The 25073-nt window shown below is 42.2% G+C and overlaps 1 protein-coding gene across 13 annotated transcripts in view; it reads right to left on the reverse strand.

Moving 5' to 3' along the window:
* Positions 1-25073, reverse strand: part of LOC122540004 (supervillin-like) — a 242768-nt gene that overhangs the window by 71553 nt on the left and 146142 nt on the right. For all 13 annotated transcript variants that reach the window (XM_043675276.2, XM_043675281.2, XM_043675280.2 and 10 more), the window contains 5 exons: positions 18506-18653; positions 11208-11303; positions 8509-8595; positions 6398-6575; positions 2119-2291 (listed from right to left, as the gene is read on the reverse strand). In XM_043675276.2, the coding sequence (XP_043531211.2) occupies positions 2119-2291; positions 6398-6575; positions 8509-8595; positions 11208-11303; positions 18506-18653 (682 nt within the window). The remainder of the gene's footprint in view (positions 1-2118; positions 2292-6397; positions 6576-8508; positions 8596-11207; positions 11304-18505; positions 18654-25073) is intronic.

A 25073-nucleotide genomic window follows, 5' to 3' on the forward strand; every position in this document is an offset into this window, starting at 1 on the left:
AGAACCCAGCACATGGATTTATGTAGTGTTGGAGATGACCCAAGCTGGAGCTGGTTATATATAGATTGACTCATAAAGTAGAGTCTTATATTGGAGTTAGCACATAGCAAGGAGAATATTATAAATCTGTAATCATCAAAGGGTTAGATGACATCAGCTTCTTCAAATCCTGATTCCCATGTTAAAGTATTGAAACACATAGAGACATCGTTATTTTTAGTGGTATAGAAACAACTGGGCAAGTGGGTATCACAGTGGCTGCGGTGCATTAATTCTTTGCAAAATGACATTTTAATTTAACTTTTGTTTTATTCATGGGAATGAGCATCAATGGATAGCCAGTATTTATTGCCCATCTCAAACTGGCGAGAGGGCAGTTAAGAGTCAACCACATTGTGTGGGTCTGGAGTCACATCTGGCCAAATCAGATTCAGATCGCAGTTTCCTCCCTTAGCAGACATTAATGAACTAGAAATGTTTTCCCTTAATAGTGAACAATAGTTTCATGGACTCTTAATTCCAATTTCACCATCTATGATAGTGGGATTTGAACCCAGGACCCCAGACCCTTAGCTGGATCTCTGGACTAAAAGCCGAGCAACAATACTACTAAGACCAGTATCTCCCCAATAACTTCTGCCTGTTTCCTTGGAGATTGATTTTCATTACAGTGGCCCCTATGGGCTGTTTGCATTTAATTTTGTTTAATTTATCAACGTAAAGTACTGTAGTAGAAACAATGGAGATTACTTAAATTTATCCCATCCCACAAGTAATCTGCCTAAAAGTAGGTAGGTACTTGGCTGATGTCCAGCCTATGCTTTATCCTCAGTTATCTTCCTTTGCAGTTTTGGTCCATGGTAGTTTTCCATTGCCTTCCTATCTCAGGGACAGTGTGTAGAAGTAGGTCTCAAGTCAACCCCAGACAGAGCAGGAATTGAAACTGTGCCTCCAGTGGTATTCTGAACCTCAAAGTAGCTGATTGGATCTCCACTTTAACCTAAATAAAAACTGAAAGAACTGAGGTTGCTGAAAATCAAAAACAAAAACAGAAATTGCTGGAAAAGCTCAGCATAGAATCCCTTTGGTGTGGAAACAGGCCCTTCACCCCAACAAATTCACACCAAACCCCTCTGAAGAGTAACCCACCCAAATCCGTTCCCCATTACTCTACATTTATCCCTGACTAATGTACCTAACCTACGCATCCCTGAACACTGCAGGCAATTTAGCATGGCCAATTCACCTAACCTGCACATCTTTGGACTGTGGGGGGAAACCAGAGCACCCAGAGGAAACCCATGCAGGCACAGGGAGAATGTGCAAATTCCACACAGACAGTCACCCAAGGCTGGATTCAAACCCAGGCCCCTGGTGCTGTGAGGCAGCAGTGCTAACCACTAAACCACCATGCCGCCTAATCTGAGGAGAGTAATCAGTGTTAACGTTTTGGGTCCACTGAACCTTCACTGGGGTCACTGGAACGGCCACTGGACCCAAAGCGTTAACTCTTGATTGTTCTCCACAGATGCTTCCAGGCCTGTTGAGCGTTTCCAGCAATTACTGTTTTTGTTTTACTTGACAAAAAGGTGAACAGGTCAGAATGTCCACTTGTTTTGCAAGTTCCAGTATCTCAAGACGGAATGGAATTTGTGCTGCAAAGAGAGGTGAGAGACATTAACTCCAACTAAGACTCCTTATTATTTGGAAGGAGAATTATTAAAAATACTTGAAAATATGTGAGTTTGTGATAAGTCGGATGGCTAGATCTGGTCACTTCTCATCCATCAGGCTGTCGGAGGACAAGACAGAAAGAGAACATAGAGCACACTCATTGAATGCCACTTGAGTCATGGTTTTAGAGCTGTCTTAATAATTGAAAGTCAACAGACTTCCAACAGATCAGATACACATTAACTATTCTCAGGTATTCCAACAAGGAAAAGAAACCAGGTCTTTCTGAGTGCAGGAGAACAAACTTTTTTACAAAAACCAAATCAAGTTTTTTAAACCTGAGTGAGATTACTTCCCGAGTTCACATTGCGAATGGACAAGTGGATCGTAGGCACTGCTCACAATAGTGAGGGTAAATTGGAGGGGGATTTCTTTCCGACCTACTTCTCTCAGTCTGGATCCTCCTGACCTCCACAGTAGCCACATTCAAACGTTGTTCTGTGTATTCCTGACGGATGTCTTCCCGAGCTGCTAGTGCCCTCAGAGGATTGCGGGAACATTGCGTCTTACGCACCGGTCTTACAGCTCGCCTATGCTCTGCCACCTCAGAGGTCAATCTGCAAGAAGTTGAAACAGAATGTTAATTCAAACGCCAAGGAGAACTGTGCACTGGGTTCAGTGCTCATTCCTGATGAAACATCGATTTTCCTGCTCCTTGGATGCTGCCTGAATTACTGTGCTTCTCCAGCACCATTCTAATCTAAATACTGTGTTCAGTGTCAACTGAGTAATGATTTCATTCTCTTTACTAGCCTGAGGGGACTATTACATTCTTTTTGCATTTTCTACTTTACGCCATCAAACCAACATGTTGGCGATGCAACAACATATCGACTCAATTAAATGGTGCTTTCATCTCCTTGAATTGGATTCTATTATCAGCCCCATCGCCTGCTCAATGTAATGTAAATAAAAGATTTGCAAGTATCACCACATTTCACAGGCTGTTTCAAAGTGCTTTAAATGTAAGTATTTTTAGAGGAGCAGTAACTGTTGTATTGCAGGAAATGCAGCAGTCCACAGCAAAATCTCACAAACAGCAACTTCCTAATGAACCAGATACACTGTTTTGAAATGTTGATTAGGGATAAATATTGGCTGGGGCCCTGAAGGGAACTTACTAGTTTGCTGATGACACGAAGGTTGGTGGAGTGGCCGATAGTGTGTAGGGCTGTTGTAGGTTGTAATGGGACATTGACTGGCTGATAAGTGGCAGATGGCGTTAACTCTGATTCACTCTGGAAGGTCAAATTTGAATGCAGAATATAGAGTTAAAGGCAGAATTCTTGGCACTGTGAAGGTACAGTGGGATCTTGGAGTCTATGTCCATAGATCCCTCAAAGTTGCCACCCAAGTTGATAGAGCTGTTAAGCAGGCAAATGGTGTGTTGGCTTTCATTAGCGGGGGGATTGAGTTTAAGAGCTGTGGGGTTATGCTGCAGCTCTATAGAGCCGGTGGTTAGACTACACTGGGAATATTGTGTTCAGTTCTGGTTGCCTCATTATAGGAATGATGTAGATGCTTCAGAGAGGGTGCAGAGGAGATTTACCAGGATGCTGCCTGGACTGGAGGGCAGGTCTTATGAAGTCAGGTTGAGGGAGCTAGGGCTTTTCTCACTGGACGAAGAATGACGAGAGGTGACTTGACGGAGGTGTACAAGATGATGAGAGGCATAGATAGAGTGAATAGCCAGAGACTTTTTCCCAAGGGCATGAAGGGGCATCATTTTAAGGTGATTGGAGGAAGGTTAAGGGGAGATGATGAAGGTCGGTTCTTTACAGAGAGTGGTGGGTGTGTGGAATGCACTGCCAGCAGTGGCACAGTGGTTAGCACTGCGGCCTCACAACGCCAGAGAGCCGGGTTCAACTCCCTCAGGCGACTGACTGTGTGGAGTTTGCACGTTCTCCCCGTGTCTGCGTGGGTTTCCTCCGGGTGCTCCGGTTTCCTCCCACAGTCCAAAGATGTGCAGGTCAGGTGAATTGGCCATGCTAAAGTGTCCGTAGTGTTAGGTAAGGGGTAAATGTAGGGGTATGGGTGGGTTACGCTTCGGCGGGGTGGTGTGGACTTGTTGGACCGAAGGGCCTGTTTCCACACTGTAATGTAATGTAATGTAATGTAATGTAATCTAATCTAATCTAATACATTCAGGATATTTAAGTGACTCTTGGACAGGCACATGGAAAGTGGTACAGTGAAAGGTATGTAGGTTGGTTTGATCTTAAAAAGTAGGATAAAAGGTTGGCACAACATCGAGAACCGAATGGCCTGTACTGTGCTGTACCTTTCTCTGTCCTGTGTTCTACTTGAGAGGGGAAATGGAGAATAGGTTTAATGACTCATCTGAAATGTTGTACACATGATAATACAGCACTCCCTTGGCACTGCAGTAGAGTATCAGCTTGATTTTATTGTTCAGGGTTTAGTGAACCCACAGCCCTCTGACATAAAGGTGATACTCATGGCTCACATGATAAAAGAGCTGCCTACAACAGATGACCAGTCTTTGTTTTTCTCAAACAAAAAATTATTGTTGCACATGTTCTCAGTTCATGTGCTTAATTGCCTGTTACAGAATGACTATAAACAGAGTTCTGAAAACAGACTGCTCAAATGGAATCATACGTTCCAGAGTTTCCATCAAAATCTATTTTAAAAAAAACAGGAATTGCTGGTGAATCTCAGTAGGTCTGGCAACATCTGTGGAGAGAGAAACAAGGTTAATATTTCGGGACTAACGACCCTTCTTCAGAAATGAAGAACCCAAAACATTAACTTTGCTTTCTATCTACAAAGGAGAAAGTGAGGTCTGCAGATGCTGGAGATCAGAGCTGAAAATGTGTTGCTGGAAAAGCGCAGCAGGTCAGGCAGCATCCAGGGAACAGGAGAATCGACGTTTCGGGCATAAGCCCTTCTTCAGGAATCTACAGATGCTGCCAGACCTGCTGAGCTTCTCCAGCAATTTCTATATTTATTTTGGATTTCAGTAATTCTTTGCTTTTTCAAAAAAAGTTAATGCCAGACTATGCAATGTCCATACATGACATACAAACACAGAGATATAATGGAGAAACCCTAAACTTGAAAGAATGGATAGGCTTAATAACGATCAACTTACCACATAGTGAAGTCATTGGCCTGGCCTTTAAATTGTGCTTTCATAGATTCTATAGAAACTTCCCTAATCAGCCTGTTTGGAGATGTTATGACACACCTCTGGAGTGGATGGGATTTGAACCTTTGTCTCCTGGATCAGAGATAGGGGCACTAGCACTGTATCACAAGAGCACTTCACTGGTTCTATAGTATGAGTCAATTTCTCTCTCTCTCTCTTTTCAACAGAGTCTCTCCCATCTCAACTTTCGGACTAATCTTCCTCAGCTCTTGTCAAGAAGCCTGGTATCTATATCACGAAACAAAGCCCAAGCTCTCCTTCCTAAAACTGGGTCTTTGGTGATGACTTTAGCAGCTCACTGTGGTTCACAGGACATGACTGAAAAAGTAAAGAGCTATGACTACACATTATCCTCGTTCATAAGAGCACAGGAAAATGTCAAAAGCATGAAATAGATCATCTGCCTCACTGAGTTTATTTCAGTTGTATAACAATTTATACACACAAGTAGGTTAGAGTCTCTTTCTGTATATGGCTTTATAATCCAAAGGCCTACATTAATATGGATTCAAATCCCACCATGGCAACTAGTGGCTTCATTAATACAGTCTGGAATTAAGAACAGTGATGAAAACTATGAAGCTGTCATTGAAAACCCATCTGGATCACTAATACTCTTTAGGGAAGGTAATCTGTTATCTTTTACCTATTCTAGCTTACATGTGACTCCTGACTGAGCCACAGTAATGTGGATTGTCTCTTCATGACCCTAGTAAGCAATTCAGTTCACAGTTGAATTAGAGGTGGACAACAAATGCTGGCCTGGTCAATCTTACCATCATCCCATGAATTTATAAATAAAATGGATGATGAAAGCCCCGTCAGGAAGATCCCACATCAGTCACAGAATGCAACTATTTTTTAAAAAGTCTTGAGCTTCCACACATTTCATAGAATCCCTACAGTTGTGGAAGCAGGCCATCTGGCCCACTGAGTCCATGCCAACCTTCTGAAGAGCATCCTACCCAGACTCAAACCCCATAAGTCCTCATTTCCCATTGCTGATCCACTTAACCTACACATCCCTGGACACTACAGAACAATTTAGCACAGGCAATCTGCCTATCCTGCATATCTTTGGACTGTGGGAGAGAACTGGAGCATGCAGAGGAAACCCTTGCAGACACAGAGAGAATGTGTAAACTCCACATGATTACCGGAGGGTAGATTCAAATCTGGGTAGCTGGTGCTGTGAGGCAGCAGGGCTAACCACTGAGCCACCATGTCAAATATTTATCTGGAAGCCCATTTCATATATCACGAGGAAACAATTCCTAACTTCAGTCCTGAATTCACCTAATCCTGGCCTGAATTTGCACTCCTGATGTACCATCTCCTGCTGTTACTGTTTCTGTCACATCCTTTCTTCTCTGTATTATGTTCCCTCAGACTTGATCACATGTGTGCATTTAGGAATTCAATTCAAACAAAGGCTAACACTCCTCTATACTTCAAAGCAAATCCCTTCGAGTGTAACAGTTTAACTCTTACTTTGGAGTGTTGGCTTCAAAAATAGCATCAAAATTCTCCTCGATTTTCACCACACTGGATGTCAGAACAGTGGGAGTGTGCTTGTAAAATTTATCAAAGGTGTCATCATCATCTGGTCTCATCACTTCCTTCACTGTTTGCTCCATTACTGTGATTGTTGTCTCCACGTTACGTGTGCCTACGATAAAGATTGCATACAGTTAGCTTCACCAAACCAAAACCTAAGACATAATTTTCCAACAAATCAACTAAGAGAGGGATGAAGTGTGGTTTACTGCCTCAATCGTGCGATTGGATGGTCTGCCAATCAGCTCATTAAGTGAAGGCAAGTGAGAAAGGGTGAGTCTTTTGCCCTATCCAAAGTCTCAAAACCATCTGCTGAATCTTGAAGACTGCTGGTTGAGGCCTACACCTTAGCAGATTCTGCACTGCGAAGTTTGATGTATTTAAAATTTGGGTTTCACTGAGGATTGGTTATTTGAATGTGATATCGGTGGCCTAATTGTGTTTGTGAAGTTTAATGAGGAACCTAACATAATCAAACTTGATCACCATTTTAACACGACACTGCTACGTTCCAAATCCTTTTATGGCCTCATCTCTCTCGATCTATTCTGCCGTAAATTCCACTGCAATTTCTTGCACTCCTCCAATTCTGGTCTTTTGCCCATCCCCATCTGCTATTTCCTTGTCATTGCTAACTATGCCTCCAGCTATCCAGGCCCTCAACTGCCAAGTGCTCTCCTTAAACCACTCTTGCCTGTCTGCATCATTCACCTCTTTTAGTTGGATCCTTCAACTCAAAATGTTGATCATCCATCTTTATCTCTGCTCTTTTTTGTTGATACCAAATCCTTTGGGGGCAATGTTGTTGGAGAGTTTATTATGTTAAAGATGCGACATCAATGCAACTTGCATTTCTCCAGTCCTTTCATTTCTACTTCTTCGGAACCCCTTTAATCTTTGTACATTTACAAGCTTCCAGGAGAGAGCTTGCTTTGTCCATCAGGTGAAACTTTTAACAGTAGGATGTTCGAGCAAACATTGATCCATTAAATCTGTGTAGATCATTAATAAAATCTCCATTGCACTGAATAGAACAGGAACAGGAACAGGAACAGGAACAGGAACAGGAACAATCAATAAGCACATTGACCTGGACCCAATATACCGACCACTGCCACGGACAGCTGGAACTGACAACTGGAAGTGGCAGATTCAAACCACTATAAATGCCGGAGGAAAGATCACAGAAGCGCTTCACAGGAGGCTCCCAAGCACTGAGGATGTCACCTAGACAGGGGACGAAACGTCTGCAACACAAATTCCCAGCTCGGCGAACAGAACCACAACAACGAGCACCCGAGCTACAAATCTTCTCCCAAACTTTGAGGAATAGGGTTGCACTTCACTTAGGAGAACAGAAAAGTTATTTTGTTTATGTTGGAGAAGAATCTGAAATACAGGGGTAGAGTGAAAATAGGTGCAATTGGGTATAGATTTTATAAAGAAATAAAGCTAGCAATTCAACTTTCTTCACCCATACACTTCAACATGGTTTGAATGGGATTCAGAATGAGAAGGGAGTGAAGAAATTCTTGTACTTACACAGATTTCCATTATATCCTAAGCAACATATTAGTTCCAGCAAGCTGGTGATTGCTGATAATTAGATAAGCTGTGATTACAGCAGAGTCTTTGGATAAAACAGGTTGGACACATTCATTGATGCTGTTTGAAAAAACAGCAACACACCTCTGAATTAACAAAACGTTCATATATAAACCCAAGCAAGGATTGCTTTACCAGGCATTCCAATAAACGACTGGGTCTCAGCCAAGAGTTCTTCCACCATGTTAATGAGAATAGAGAGTTCTGTGTTATTGCTTGAGCCCCAGGTAATGATTTGAGACAGAAGCACCTAAAACACTACCCCTGAACAGTAAGAGTGTGTGCTGTAATATTACACCAGGGTGTGGAAAGTATTGCAGGTCCCAGAGTTCAGTACAAATGGTTGCCATTAATGGCTAATTTGTCATTAGATATTTGGCTTCCCTGAGGGGCTACAAACACAATAATAGCTCAAGTGAGATCGGGGATAGCAGGTTTACCTTTAGCATGCAGCTTATTGAGAAAGGTCTCCAGGTTATCCAACGTAGCATCACTCTCTAGGGGTACATCAGGCCGACTTGTAATTTCTATGGGAAAGAAAAGAAGGTTTGGAACACCAAAGTGATATTCAGTAAGAGGAATTATTAGCATGGCTCCATTTCCAGAATATTCCAACAAAGCAAAGCTGTACATTAATTCAAGTGTGCTATTGTGGACCTCAGTGACTGATTGTCACTTAATGGGAACCTGAAGATTTTCACAAAGATATTGTTTGCAGTGGGAGAGCTTTCATTGTTTGTATAAAAATAGAATATTTAAATTATTAAGTAATTTTATCATGTAACTCTGCTTGTCCTCAAATTAATTAATTAATGTAAGTAATTCATTTATCAGTAAGCCCTGATCAAGAGAATTGAAACAATAAAGCTCTGTGAATCCTAATCTTTCTTGGACTTCCCTTCTTCTTACAATCGATAGACCTGTAAAAGCCAAGATTGGTATCTGATAGATTGGTACCTGAGTAATTCTTTCTTAATTGTTCATGTCTTTCTCTTGCAGTAATCCTTGACCCAGAAGCAATACAGGAAAGGAAATTTGAAAACTCTTTGAAATGCCTAAGAAATCACTAATTGATTTTTAAGAATGTTTAAAAATGATTTATAAGACTTTGCTTCAATTGTAAAGTGATCAAACCAGAGAATCCCTACACTGTGAAACACTGAAACGCCGATTCTCCTGCTCCTCGGATGCTGCCTGATCTGCTGTACTTTCCCAGCAACACACACTCGACTCTGATCACCAGCATCTGCAGTTCTTACTTTCTCCTACAGAGTGAAACAAGCCATTTGGCCCAACAAGTCCACACCGACCCTCCGAAGAGCCCTATTACCCTACATTTCCCCTCCCTAATCCACCTAACCTATACATCCTTGAACACTATGGGCAATTTAGCATGGCCAATTCACCTGGCCTGCACATCTTCGGAACGTGGGAGCAAATCAGAGGAAACCAACACAGACACAAGTAGAATGTACAAACTTCAAACAGACAGTCGCCGAGGCTGGAATCGAACCCGGGACTCTGACACTATGAGTCAGCAGTGCTAACCACCGAACCACCGTGCCAACCTAAAATCAATTGAAATGTTTTTAAGATAATAATAAATAGTGATGAACATGATGGTGTTCATCTGGATAAATGCAAGGTATTGCATTTTGGAGAACAAACCAGGGTAGGGCTTACACAATTAATGGTAGGGCTTTGGATCGTGTTATAGAGCAGAGACAGGTACATAATCCTTTAAAGCTTGCATCACATGTAAACAGGATAGTTACAAAGGCGTTTGCCACCCTTGCCTTCTTGCCCAGTTACAGTCCTTTGAGAATAGGAGTTGGGACATGATGTACAGGACACTGGTGAGGCCTCTTCTGGAATACTGCATCCAGTTCTGGTCACCCAGTTATAGGAAGGATATTATTAAGCTGGAGAGGATTTAGAAGAGATTTACCAACATGTGCCAGGTATGGAAGGTTTGAGTTATAAAGAAAGGCTGGATAGGCTGGGACTTGTTTCACTGTAGCATAGGAGGTTGAGAGGTGACCTGATAGATGTTTATAAGATAATCAGAGGCATAGATAGAGTTAACAGTAGTTATCTTTTCCATTAGATGGGGAATTTCAAGACTGGGGACACATTTTTAAGGTGAGAGGAGAGAGATTTTAAAAAGTGGGTGGTTCGTGTATGGAGTGAACTTCCTGAGAAAGTGGTAGATCCGGGTACAATTACAATGTTTAAAAGCCATTTGGATGGATGCATGAATAAGGAAGTTTTGAAGGGATATGGGCCAGGAGCAGGCAAGTGGGACTAGTGTAGATTGGGATCATGTTCGGCATGAACTGAAGAATCTGTTTCCGTGCTATATGACTGTATGACTCTATAACCTGATAATGCCTGATCTAGAATTATTATCAACAGGATGGAGTGAACAGCAAGAGCCATATGGCTGTTGGATATAAAGAAGATCTAGAGACGCAGGAGAGCAACAAACAGAAGAGCTGGCGAGTGAGGTCCAAATGCAGACACAAAGATAGACAGAAAGAAGAGTACATTGAATTCTAGTGTGGAGAAGAATTAAGCCAGTCTCAGCAATAGATTAGTTTATATGTATGTCAGAAAAGGAGACAGGATCTGACTAAAACTACCTGCCTCACTCATGAAAATGTAGCCATGAGTGTATACTGTTTTAATCCCACTCCAGACAGTCCCAATAAAGGGAGCTTAATGTTCCAGCTCTGAATGGTGCATTGCCATCCAGCAGGGTGCTTGAGTCCCATGGGCATGGGTGATGATGTTCCTTGTGCTGTGGGTTCTGAGAGCCCATAATACTAACAAGCAACCAGTTTGAAGATAATAACGGCATTCATGCTAAAGTTGACCTGGTTGCTAATAAGAAACGAAAGCACTATCGTGAGCTATTTTACCTTATAATGGCTTTGCAAAACCCTTTACTTGTGCTTTCAGCAATCCCGCTCATCTCAAACATGCATTTCCCCAGGGAACATGATGTTTACACAAGTGAGTGATTCAACAAGCTTGGTGCATGTATGTTAAATCCACAATAAAAAACAATTTGTTTCTCAAACTGATCAAACCATTGACTTTGTTCAAACATATGCCTCTATTAAAAAGCTTTGCTCACCTTCCAGAGGTTTGATTGGCGTGTTTGTTGCTGTGGCAACTTTCTTGAAAGGAATAGCTGTGTCATCATTATTTTCAGTCATCGTAGGCACTAGCCCTGCAATTTATGAAAATGGTATTTAGAATAATAATAAAATTTAAAATGCAGCATGAGAATAACATTGTGATGTGCCAGCTTAAAACGATAAGCATCAGAGCCACTTTAACACCGGACTGTAGAAGTGAAACTTGTCCTCCCTGACTAATAACCCAATTTTGCCTGAGGAATACAGACTGGATGAATTAAAATTCAATCTACAGTTTATTGACTTTGGCAACAGGGGTAATCTGGACTTGTATAAATAATCAGAGCTCTCCTGAGCCAGGAACAGTGTGAAGTAATCGGCCAGCGTTCCCATTCTTGATCACTATTTAAATCCCCCACAGGGCCTTTCTCTCACGTTCTGTCTCGCTGTCCGTTTCCCAAAACCCATCCCTCCAGATTCAATCCTGCACTTTCTGTCAGCAATACCATTGCAGATCTGGATCTGTTCCAATTCGGGTGTTGATTCCAAATTCAGATTTCTCACAGAATTGACAATTCCATTTCATTCCAAGTCTGAACTTGGCCTCAATCGAATCACCTAAACAAGGACTAATTGAGATCTCTAGGCCAGGCTTGGATTAATTGATGTAAATTCATCTTGCAATGGAAAATATCCCAGCTCTCTCAACATCATTTATCAGGTAGCTTTATTCTGCACTAAATTCAATTTTGTTTCATGCAATTCAGGTACTGTTAATGCAAGGGGGCTGTTTATTTAGTTGTACGTGGTGAGGTCTGACCACAAAATTTAAAAAAAAAGCTTTTTTGTTCAAAACAAGTTCCTGAAGAAATATTTGCCTTTGGATTTAGTTAGCTCCAAATTTGCTCCCCTCCTCCTAAATATACTGATAATGGGAATTCAGAGATATCCCGTGTAGGGAAATGCAAGAAGAACAGAAAAGCAACCAAATCAGATGGGTCTTTCAAAGAGCTGCTAAATAATCTTCTTCAATGCTGTACCGTTCGATGATTGTCACTTGTTATAGTCGTCTCTACAGTGGGAAATATTAAAGATCGATAATGTTGAGTTTTGGTTTCATTTTGAGATGAAAACATGTTTACTTTGAATTTGGTTTATTACTGCTGTGTGTTTCCAAATCAGTTTGGACTCTTGACCTAAGCGAGAGACATGGAGAAGTAAGAAAGCCCAGCGGTTGCTGTGGAAATAATTGCTGAGGATGGAACTTCATTCTGGACAAAAGCTTCTCGGTTTGGTATGAGAAGAAAGATGATCCTCAGGCTGCAGATATCTAATCCGCTGCATTCAGTTGAAGAACTCACTTCTGATGAAGACCTCAACATTTTAATTCTGTTTATCTCTCCGCAAATGCTGTCCGACCTGCTGAGCTTCTCCAGCTTTCTCTGTGTTTGTTAACTCAGTTCTATATGTTTAGAGAGAGAAAGTGTGACCTGCAGAGAAATGGATAGAACCCAACTCTGTAAAGAGAAGTCCAGTTGTGGAGCAGACAGAAAGGGAGTGCCTACATCTGCCAGCCATGTTGTGGCGTGTGATTGTCAGTGACGCCTCCAGTGGGACCAGATGATTTAAAGCGATATACTTTCAACTTGAGCTGTGACCTGTTCAGCGATACCCAGATATAAAAGAAATGGCATTCCAGTATACAAATATATGTGAAAATTTATCTGAATGAGGCCACAGTAAAAATAGATGGAAAGCGGGGGTTAATTTAGAAGCTTATATCGTTTAAAATTATCTTACTTGTTCAATATACATACTACAGTCAGTATGTTTTGTTAAAATTTGTATGGTAAAGACGCACTTGTATTTCAATTTAATCCTGGAGTCATCCTACTTAATTTCTCACTTTCAATCTCCAGTGTAAGATATAGGTTCCAGTGAAAACGTGTTTTGATCTGATAACATGCCAACAGCAAACTTGGTCCAATGTCAGTCAGTGGTCAGTAGGGGGTATCACAGTCTACGCCAACATGATTATTTACACACATGTAGCAGGTCATGGTGTTTGAAGATTGGAAACTGGAATGGATTTATGCCCGTTCCTTAGCTACAGGGTATTAAAACCACCATATTTAATTGGTGCAAAATTGCAGCATTCTGCTACACAGAGAGACCTGGGCATCCTTGTGCATGAATCACAGAAATTTGGTTTGCAGGTAATTAAGAAGGCAAATAGAATATTGCCTTTCTTTGCTAGAAGGATGGAGTTTAAAAAAACACAGGGAGGTTGTGCTGCAGCAGTTTTGGGTGCTGGTGAGGCCACACCTGGAGTACTGTGTGCAGTTTTGGCCTCCTTACTTGAGAAAGTTAAAAATCACACAACACCAAATAATAGTCGAAAAATGTGTTGCTGGAAAAGCGCAGCAGGTCAGGCAGCATCCAAGGAGCAGGAGAATCGACGTTTCGGGCATAAGCCCTTCTTCAGGAATGAGGAGGCCACCAAATAATAGTCCAACAGGTTTATTTGGAAGTACAAGCTTTCAGAGCACTGCCCCTTCATCAGGTAGCTAGTGGGGCAGGATCATAGGACACAGAATTTATAAGGATGTCCTGGCACTGGAGAGGGTGCAGAGGAGGTTCATTAGTTTGATATCGGAGTTGAGAGGGTTGGCTTATGAGAAGAGATCGAGTAGATTGGGACTATATTCATTGGAATTTAGAAGGGGGGGGGGCATATCATAGAAACATATAAAATTATGAAGGGAATAGATAAGATGGAGGTTGTTTCCACTGCTGGGTGAAACTAGAACTCAGGGATATAGCCTCAAAGTAAAGGGGAGCAGCCTTAGGACTGAGTTGAGGAGGAACTTCTTCACCCAAGGGGTTGTGAATCTGTGCAATTCCCTGCCCAGTGAAGAAACTGAAGCTAGCTCATTGAATGTTTTTAAGGCAAAGATAGGCAGCTTTTTGAACAGTAAAGAAATTAAGGGTTATGGTGAGCAGGTGGGTTAGTGGAGCTGAGGTGACAAAAAAAGATCAGCAACGATCTTATTGAATGGAGGAGCAGGTTTGGTGGGCCAGATGGCCTACTCCTGCTCCTAGTTCTTATATTCTTACGTTGTTCTTTGGCCAATCTTTTGGTCACCTGTCCTATTAATTCCCTTTGCAATGAAAATGTGTTTGTTCATGTTTCTGTTAACCACCATTTTGATGAAATGTAAACACTTGAAAGGGTTCAGAAAAGACTTACAAGGATGTTACCAGGGTTGGAGGATTTGAGCTTTCAGAGGGACTGAATAGGATGGGGCTGCTTTCCGTGGAGCATTGGAGGCTGAGGGATGACGTTATAGCGGTTTATAAAATCATGAAGGGCATGGATAGGATAAATAAATAAGGTCTTTTCCCTGGGTTGGGGGAAGTCCAGAACAAGAGAGCATGTATTTAGAGTGAGAGGGGAAACACATAAAAAGGAACACAAGGGGCACATTTTTCACACAGAGGGTGGTGTGTGTATGGAATGAATTGCCAGACGAAATGGTAGAGGCTGGTACAATTACAACATTTAAAAGGCATCTGGATGGGTGTATGAGTAGGCAGGGTTGAGAGGGCTACGGACCATATGCTGGCAAATGGGACTAGATTAAGTTAGGACATCTAGTCGGCATGGTAACAGGTATCAGTCCTGCAATCGGTCAAGTTTTTCAAACTATTTGCAACTGTCGCTCAAAGGGATTTTGTTTCCGTCAAACTACATCACATGCCAGGTTAACTGACCCATTTGACAGTTGTTCAGTCTTCAATATAGTTCAAAAATTCATTGTTTGCAACTCAAGAGGCAGAACTTGTAGATGCAGCACTGAAATTCACAGGCATGAACAGATGCCAATTTGTTGAACTTGGTGGGCACTGTGCCACTTACCATATTATTTAAGGCAGGTAAAGGAGGTTTCCAGAAGCTGTGTATCAAACAGGCTTAACACCAATTGCATATTTAAGTAAGGAGGCCTAATGCCACTTTAATACACTCACTGCAAACATTGACTGGTTTATGGCAGCCTATGCAAAACTGGTGCCAACTAATTTCCAGACGGTGGCCATTTGAGGACTTCTCTGACTTGGTCAGGTTTGTGCATGAGCAGTGCTCCTGCAGATTCCAGCCGTCTGATCTACTTCCTGTACCTGCGCAAGTCTCAGATTTCACGGGCCTGCTGCTACAAGATCAGTCCCATTTCGAACGAGTGTGCATACATCCGGAAATATGCAGCTCCAAAGTAATCTCTCTAACCCACACATTATGCAATGTATAATGCAATGTATCGAGCAAGCCTCATTCTGAAAGGAAAGGTCAACAGTCCTGCTTGTCTGATTTCCAGCAGCTGTTTAAGAGGCTGAATTGGGATTGGAATTCCCTTAATTAGAACTCCAGCCTTGTTCACCCTCAAACTAATCTACCTCCGCTCCCAGAGTCTCTGATTCATGACTGCTAGTGTAGCCATTGTTTAATCAATTGCCCTTCAATTCCAATGTGCTGTTTGAACTGGCTGATCTATCATAAAAATACTTAACAGGATTGCATTTAATCACTGTAACACAGACACATATCTGAAAACTGAAAATGTCACTTTGTGACCACTCCCCATTATGCATCAAAGAGTAACAAACTGTCACTAAAGCAGGAAGGTTTATCCAATGTTATGAATGAATGGAAAGGGTCATGTGTCAGAAGGCTTGGGTTCAAGTCCCACCTACTCCCAAGGTGTGCCATAACAAAGTCTGAAGAGGTTGATTGAAGATACCTATGAATTAATGAAAAGGAATTTAAAAAGAGAATCTGCCTTTATATATCCTTTCTCTGAATGGATGAAACTTATTGTCAATTAATTAACTAGAAAGTGCACTCTTACCTTTTAAGGAAATATAGTTGTGTTTGCTAGTGGAGGTACTTCTATGGGTGCAGTGGTAGTGTCCTTACCTCTGAGCCGGGGTTAAAGTCCCAACTGCTCCAGAGGTGTGTCTAATCACCTCTGAATCAGGTTTCTTAGAAAATAAACCTACTTTGTCATAATAATGCTTATATGTACCGCACCCAATCTTGATTAACTCACTTGGAAGACATATCCTTAGTTAAACAATGTTTTTTTGAAAGTATGGTACACACTATGCAGTTATACATTGATTATCAGAGTACCGTAGATATTGCCTGTAAAAAGTCATAATCAATAAAAGTGAATTTAATGTAAATAAAGGCTTGAATCTTTTATAATGAAGCTAAACTTACAACGTTGATGAACTATAGAGGCTGTCAGTAATGAGGGGAGGATTTTCAGCTGGAAGAAATTCAATTGGCAGAAATTTTAAGTCAATGACATCATCTCTCTCACTGACAATATTGTGATTATGGCTTTAAGAGGTGTATTCTGTCCTTTTTTTTAGTGAAGAGATGTTGAGACAGAGGTTTCGAGCAGCTTGCTCAAATCCAATAAAGTAAACAGTTTGTGAGGCTTTGGATTTTTTTTAAAAGTTGGAACAATAGAAGCAACCTGAATGGCTGGGGTCAAGCTTCCACAGAATCAGGATTTTTATTTAGCTCTCAGTAGCATTTGCTGGGATCTTGAAGCTGGATGTGGAAGCTCTTTTTCCTCTCTCTGTTACATCTAAAAGCTGGGGTTCTCTCCTGGTTACTAGAATTGCATGTGCGGCAATCTATTTTACTGAATTTGCCTTTGCTGAGGGTTTGCTTTTGGGATCTTTCAATATTGGAACAGTTAATGAGTAATTTATTATTTTAAGTATTTCAATAGAGTTACAGTTAAGCCAATTCTTTTTATTTTATTTGTATCCTAAGTATAGCCTATGAATAAAGGTTGTTTTCCTTCAAACTTGATAGTTTGACCAATTGAATTGTATGTGGAACACAATGCCTAGCACTTGCTATTAAAATAAGAAAAAAGTTAAGGTCTTGGCTATCTCCTTGACATGTTTTGAGGGGTTTGGTCTGGTCTATAACAACATTTACCACAAGATATGACAGTGTGGTGATTTTGTTACTGGGTTACTAATCCTGTTGGAGGATAATCCAGGGAGCATGCATTTAAATCCTTTCATCTCTCTTAGAGAGTTTGAATCCAATTTTGAAAATACTGAAAATAAAATCCTTTCATCTCTAGGTGAAGGTGTCAGATTGTAGTGAAAAGCAAACTGGCTTGTTAATATCCTTTAAGGAGAGAGAGTTGATGCACTTAATAGGGCTGATGACTGTGAACTGACGATGTGTGTGACTCACTGTCACCATCTTGAGGATAAATCAGGGCTGGGCTGTGCCAGCAACACCCACAGTCTGATTGAGAATGAGTAAAATTTTAAAGAGGTAAAAACAATGACTGCAGATGCTGGAAACCAGATTCTGGATTTTACTCTGCAGTTCAGGATTTTACTCTGCCCTTTAAAGTAGAAATGTGTCACCTCATTTAAGTATTTGCTCCTTTGTTGGCACCATTGAGAGAAATAAAAGAAATATTTGAATTTATATAGCACCTTTCAACACCTCATGATATCTCAAAATGCTTTACAGCTACTTTTGATGTGTAGTTGCTTACATGTGTGGGAAATGTGGCAGCCAATATGCGCACAGCAACCTCCCATAAAAGCAACAAGGTAATGACCAATATTCGGTTGGGCTGATATTGATTAAGATCAATATTGCTCCAAGACACCAGGAAGAATGCCTCTTCCCTTCGATAGAAAGTGTCATGGGATCCATTAATCTTATCCAGGCAGAGCCTCAGTTAATCCATTGGGGGTGGGGTAGGCCCCTCAGGAAGGTATTAACAGAGGCTGAGTGCAAGGTTGGCCTTACGCCTATTCAAACAGAGCAGAAAGGTGATGGTTAAATACTAAAACGGAAGGAAAATGAAAAGAGAGTGCCGTGGCTATGAAACTGAACCAATCCTTTTAATTTTTATGAACTCAAAATACCACGTGCTGGAGAACTGAAATTAAAAAAGGAAGTGTTGGAGAAGTTCAGCAGGTCTGGTCGCATCTGTTGGGAGAGAAATGGAATTCATGTTTTGAGTCCAAAATGACTCTTCAGGAACTTGTCAGTTTTCATTCTGATGAAACATCGGCCTGAAACATTGACTCTGCTGCTCCATGCTGACCGGCCAGCTGATTATTTCCAACATTTCCTATTTTTACTTCTAATTTTCATTTTGGATGTGAGAAAAATCTTGTTTGGGATGTCAAGTATCAGTTTTCTGATCATGTGCGTTCGAAGGTTGTGAAATTCAATTCTGACCTTTCTTTGCCATGCGGGCTGCTACTGTGAACTGGGTGGAGTCGTTGAATGCACCTTTGCCTTTTGTCTTCCACTGTTCCTCGCTCACACTGATCAGCTGCTTTCGTTCCTCCAGAGTCATCTGACCCCCGATCTCAGTTGCTGTTCTCTGGCAGAGAAAAGGATATCTCAAAACCATTGTTCTTTCAAACAGAGAATTGGCTGGCATCATAGGCGTGAGAAGGCTAGGTCCTTCTGGTGTGTGATACTCATCAGATTAAGGTCTAAACTTCTCAAATTATGGCCTTCAGTCACTAAATATACACCATGATACATAGATGACTTTACCTTTATAAATTTTACAAATATAAATGGAGGATAATATGGTTTCCACTGAATATATACACCCAAACTACACTGTTTTTATTCATTTACCTTTTATCTGTCTCTCTTGACACCTCACTAATTGTTTTTTAGATACTGTAAAATTTTGCTATTGTGCAGCCACTCTGATAGTTAAAGAATGAATCCTGTTGGTGGCAGGGAGCAGTGGAAGGGAGAGGGAGGGGCTGGGAAGGGAGTCAGGGGATGGGAGGGAGGTTATTTGAAATTGGAGAACTCAATATTGGGTCCTCCGGGCTGTTGGCTGCCCAGGCGGAGGATGGGGTGCTGTTCATCCAATTTTCGCTGTGGTTTGTTTTGCTGAACGAAGCACCTGATGCAGTAAACTAGGTTGATTGAGAGGCAGGTGAACCTCTGTCTCACCTGGAAGGACTGTTTGGGGCCCTGGATGGAGGTGAAGGGGTTGGTATACCAGCAGGATTTCCGGTTGCTGGGGATGGTAGGATTCATTCCTCCCACTGACCAACCAGGTCATACCCTCTACCAGCCTTCACCTATTCCCACCCTACCCCGCATCCCCCTTTATCTGCAGCTCCTTCCACCCCCCACCTCCAGTCCTGAAGAAGGGTTACAGCCGAAACATTGAATTCTCCACCTCCTGATGTTGCCTGGCTTGTGTGTTCTTCCAGGCTTCTACCTATTTTGGATTCCAGCATCTGCAGTTTTGTTTTGTCTCTAGTGAAATTTATGGAGTCTTACTTAATGTGGACCTGTGTACTGTGTCCATAACATCTTGTCCATTGTGCACTCAAGCAAAAAGCAATAATCTTTCTAATCAATGTTTCCCACACTGTTACACTGTTTTATCATCAAGAGTTACCTCTGTGGGGCCAGTTAGAAATGCCTCCCATGAAGGTTGCATGCCAACTTGTCAATCGTTCTCACACATGCCAATGACAGGTGGTAAAAATAGAGAGATTCCATGTCAACTACATGATGGAAAGAAATCAGGGCCTTGAACATCATTATCCAGGCTACAAGTACATGTCTACGTTGTCACATCAAGTTGGACTTCTTGGGATACAGCTTGGGGCTAATGAGGATCAGATTGGTGCCAACAGTACAGTGTTCAATTCTCATACCTGTTGGGGTGGATTCAAGACCTGCCTCCCTGTCCTAGACTTAGTGGAGTTTGTGACTCTGGGGTCAGGTGTGCCTTTGGGCAGGGAACTCAAAAAAAGCTTAGAGAAAATGTTGTGTAAAGGTGAAACCTCAAATTCACATTGCATAAACATTTATATCAGTATAAAGATGAGAAGATCCAGATAGCTGTAGGGGTTTTAATTTTCCAAACATAAACTGGGACTGCCATAGTGTTAAGAGTTTGGATGACGAGGAATTTGTTAAGTGTGTTCAAGAAAATTTTCGTTCTCAAAATGCATCTACTAGAGAAGGAGCAAAGCTCGACCTTCTCTTGGGAAATAAGGCAGGGCAAGTGACTGAGGTGTCAGTGAGGGAGCACTTGGGAGCAGTAACCATCATTCTATTAGTTTTAAAATAGTTATGGAAAAGTTATAGCCTTGTACAAAAGTTAAAGTTCTAAATTGGAGCAAGGCCAATTTTATGGTATCAGACAGAAAGTTTCAAAAGTGGATTGGGGGAGGCTGTTCACAGGTAAAAGGATGACTGGCAAGTTGTAGACTTTTAAAAGTGAGATATTGAGACTTCAGAGACAGTTATGTTCCTGTTAGTGTGAAGAACAAGGCTGCTTGGTGTACGATGGATGATGAGAGATATTAAGGATCTGGTTAAGCAAAAGGAGGCATATGTCAGGTGGCAACTGCTGGGAGCAAGTGGATCCCTTGAGGAGTATAAAATGAATAGGGGCATACTTAAGAGGGAAATCAGGAGGGCAAAAAGAGGATATGAGATAGCTTTGGCAGGTAAGATTAGGGAGAATCCACAGAGATTCCACAAGTACATTTAAGGGCTAAAGAGCAACTAAAGGGAGAATAGGGCCCCACAGATTAATGAGGCTGTCTATGTGTGAAACCACAGGAGATGGGTGAGATACTAAACAAATATTTTCCATCAGTGTTTACTGTGGAGAAAGGCATGGATGTGAGGGAACTTGGGTAAATCAATAATGATGCCTTGAAAACAGTCCACATTACAGAAGAGGAGGAGCTAGAGGTTTTAAAAAGCATAAAGGTAGATAAATTCCTGGGACCTGATCAAGGGTATCCCAGGACATTGTGGAAGCTGGAGAAGAAATTGTGAGGCCGCTAGCAGAGATAATTGTATCATCTACAGCTCAGGGTGAGGTGCCAGAAGACTGCATTGGTGCTGAGCAGGGGAGTTCGAGGTTGTGCCAGAACATCCAGCAGTAGATGGCAACAGTGAGGGGCATTAGCTGGAGCAGTTGAACAGACACTTTCTGAACAAAGGGGTATTGTTAGAGGAAGGACATTTCATTGGAAGAAGAAGAGGATTGACAAAGCACTTCTTATTGGCACCAATGACATAGGTAGGAGGAGCGCTGAGAATGTTAGGCAGGCTTTCAGGGAGCTAGGTTGGAAGCTCAAAGTTAGAACGAACAGAGTTGTTGTCTCTGGTTTGTTACCCGTGCCACGTGATAGAGAGTCGAGGAATAGGGAGAGAGAACTGTTAAATGCGTGGCTACAGGGATGGTGCAGGAGGGAGGGATTCCGGTATTTGGATAACTGGGGTTCTTTCTGGGGAAGGTGAGACCTCTATAAACAGGATGGTCTGCACCTGAACCTGAGGGGCACCAGTATCCTTGGTGGGAGGTTTGCAAGTGCTCTTGGGGGGGGTTTAAACTAACTCTGCGGGGGCATGGGAACCCAGACTGTAGCTTTAGGGTGCAGGACCTGGAGTGTAGGGAGGTTAGGAACATGGCATCAATTTCAAAGGAGGGTGTCTGTAAACAGGAAAGTGGCTTGAAGTGTGTATACTTCAATGCAAGAAGTATACGAAATAAGGTCGGTGAACTTGCAGCGTGGGTTGGTACCTGGGACTTCGATGTTGTGGCTATTACGGAGACATGGGTAGAACAGGGACAGGATTGGCTGTTGCAGGTCCTAGGGTTTAAATGTTTTAGTAGGGTCAGAGGTGGGGGTAAAAGAGGGGGAGGTGTGGCATTGCTTGTCAAAGATAGTATTACAGTGGTGGAAAGGACGATGGATGAAGACTCGCCATCTGAGGTAGTTTGGGCTGAGGTTAGGAATAGGAAAGGTGAGCTCACCCTGTTAGGAGTTTTTTACAGGCCTCCTAATAGTCCTAGAAATGTAGAAGAAAGGATTGCGAGGATGATTCAAGAGAAGAGTGAAAGTAATAGGGTGGTTGTTATGGGGGATTTTAACTTTCCTGATATTGATTGGGGAAGCTATAGCTCAAGTTCATTAGATGGGTCAGTGTTTGTCCAATGTGTGCAGGAGGGTTTCCTGACACAATATGTAGATAGGCCAACAAGAGGTGAGGCCATACTGGATTTGGTTCTGGGTAATGAACCAGGCCAGGTGTTAGAATTAGAGGTAGGTGAGCATTTTGGGGACAGTGACCACAATTCGGTGACTTTCACTCTAGTGATGGAGAGGGATAAGTGTGCACTACAGGGCAAGAGTTATAGCTGGGGGCAGGGAAATTATGCTGCGGTGAGGCATGACTTAGGATGTGTGGCTTGGAAAAGTAAGCTTCAAGGCAAGGGCGTAATTGATATGTGGAGCTTGTTCAAGGAGCAACTATTGAGTGTCCTTGATAAGTATGTACCCGTCAGGCAGGGAGGAAAGGGTCGTGTGAGGGAGCCGTGGTTTAATAAGGAATTGGAATCCCTTGTTAAATGGAAGAGGGCGGCCTATGTAAAGATGAGGCGTGAAGGTTCAATTGGGGCGATTGAGAGTTATAAGGTAGCCAGGAAGGACCTGAAGAGAGAGCTAAGAGCAGCAAGGAGGGGACATGAAAGGTCCTTAGTTGGTAGGATTAGGGAAAACCCTAAGGCTTTCTATAGGTATGTCAGGAATAAAAGAATGACTAGGGTAGGAATAGGTCCAGTCAAGGATAGTAGTGGGAAGTTGCATGTGGAGGCTGAAGAGATTGGGGAGACACTGAATGAATACTTTTCGTCAGTATTCAATCAGGAACAGGACATTGTTGTCAATGTGAATACTGAGTCAGAATTAAGTAGAATGGATGGCTTTGAGGTATGTAGAGAAGAGGTGTTGGAAATTCTGGAAAGGGTGAAAATAGATAAGTCCCCTGGGCCTGATGGCATTTATCCTAGGATTCTCTGGGAAGCAAGGGAGGAGATTGCAGAGCCATTGGCCTTGATTTTTATGTCCTCGTTGTCTACAGGAGTAGTGCCAGAAGATTGGAGGCTAGCAAATGTGGTTCCCTTGTTCAAGAAGGGGAGTAGGGATAACCCTAGTAACTACAGGCCGGTGAGTCTCACTTCTGTTGTGGGCAAAATCTTAGAGAGAATTGTAAGGGATAGGATTTATGAACATCTGGATAGGAATAATGTGATCAAGGATAGTCAGCATGGTTTTGTGAAGGGCAGGTCGTGCCTCAGAAACCTTATTGAATTCTTTGAGAAGGTGACTAAGGAGGTGGATGAGGGGAAAGCGGTAGATGTGGTGTATATGGATTTTAGTAAGGCGTTTGATAAGATTCCCCATGGTAGACTACTGCAAAAAATAAGGAGGTATGGCATTGAGGGTGAGTTGGAGGTTTGGATTAGGAGTTGGCTGGCTGGAAGAAGACAGAGGGTAGTAGTTGATGGCAAAGGTTCATCTTGGAGTTCCGTCACTAGCGGTGTTCCGCAAGGATCTGTTTTGGGACCATTGCTGTTTGTCATTTTTATAAATGACCTGGAGGAGGGGTTAGAAGGTTGGGTGAGCAAGTTTGCGGAGGATACGAAAGTCGGAGGAGTTGTAGACAGTGAGGAAGGATGTGTCAGGTTACAGCGGGATATAGATAAGCTGCAGAACTGGGCAGAAAGGTGGCAAATGGAGTTCAATGTGGGTAAGTGTGAGGTGATTCACTTTGGTAAGAGTAACAAAAAGATGGGGTACTGGGCTAATGGTCGGATACTTGGTAGTGTGGATGAGCAGAGGGATCTTGGTGTCCATGTACACAGATCTTTGAAAGTTGCCACCCAGGTAAATAGTGCGGTGAAGAAGGCATATGGCGTACTGGCTTTTATTGGTAGAGGAATTGAGTTCCGGAGTACTGAGGTCATGTTGCAGTTGTATAAGACTCTGGTGCGGCCGCATCTGGAGTATTGTGTGCAGTTTTGGTCGCCATACTATAGGACGGATGTGGAGGCACTGGAACGGGTGCAGAGGAGGTTTACCAGGATGTTGCCTGGTATGGTAGAAAGATCGTATGAGGAAAGGCTGAGGCACTTGGGGTTGTTTTCATTGGAGAAAAGAAGGTTTAGGGGTGACTTGATAGAGGTGTACAAGATGATTAGGGGTTTAGATAGGGTCGACAGTGAGAATCTTTTTCCACGTATGGAGTCAGCTATTACAAGGGGGCATAGCTTTAAATTAAGGGGGGGTAGGTATAGGACAGATGTTAGGGGTAGGTTCTTTACTCAGCGAGTCGTGAGTTCATGGAATGCCCTGCCAGTAGCAGTGGTGGACTCTCCCTCATTGTGGGCATTTAAACGGGCATTGGATAGGCATATGGAGGATAGTGGGCTAGTGTAGGTTAGGTGGGCTTGGATCGGCGCAACATCGAGGGCCGAAGGGCCTGTACTGCGGTGTATTCTTCTATGTTCTATGTTCTATGTTGTGCTGATGTCTAGCATAGGCTTCATTCCAGTAAATACCATGAATACTTCCTTATTTAACCTTAGTTCCCCTTATTGTTTATAATGACCAGATGCTAGACGCGTAAAGAATCCTTGCTTCATGGTCTTTAGACTTCGCATGTACTTAAATTTCAGTTTATGGATGAGTACTAAATATACAAAAGAGATGGAGTCTTCTCATGCCTGAGTCTGCTGTAGTTCCCAGTCAGTGGGCATTCTGTTGCTGACAGGCTATTTACCATGTGACTCTGATTCTGTATGTGTAACAATAAATTCTTATGCTGGGAATACCAGAGTTAATCATACCCACAGGCTCAAGATAGAAACTACAGCCTGAGGGTTACAAAGCTATTTTAATGGTATAATTAGTTCCCAAAAAACCTTAAAGAATGTAGTGGAATGTAGTGATACATG

This window comes from Chiloscyllium plagiosum, unplaced genomic scaffold, assembly GCF_037043375.1.
Source record: "Chiloscyllium plagiosum isolate Xiang-an unplaced genomic scaffold, Cpla_swu_hap1 HiC_scaffold_32, whole genome shotgun sequence".
Lineage (NCBI taxonomy): Eukaryota > Metazoa > Chordata > Chondrichthyes > Orectolobiformes > Hemiscylliidae > Chiloscyllium > Chiloscyllium plagiosum.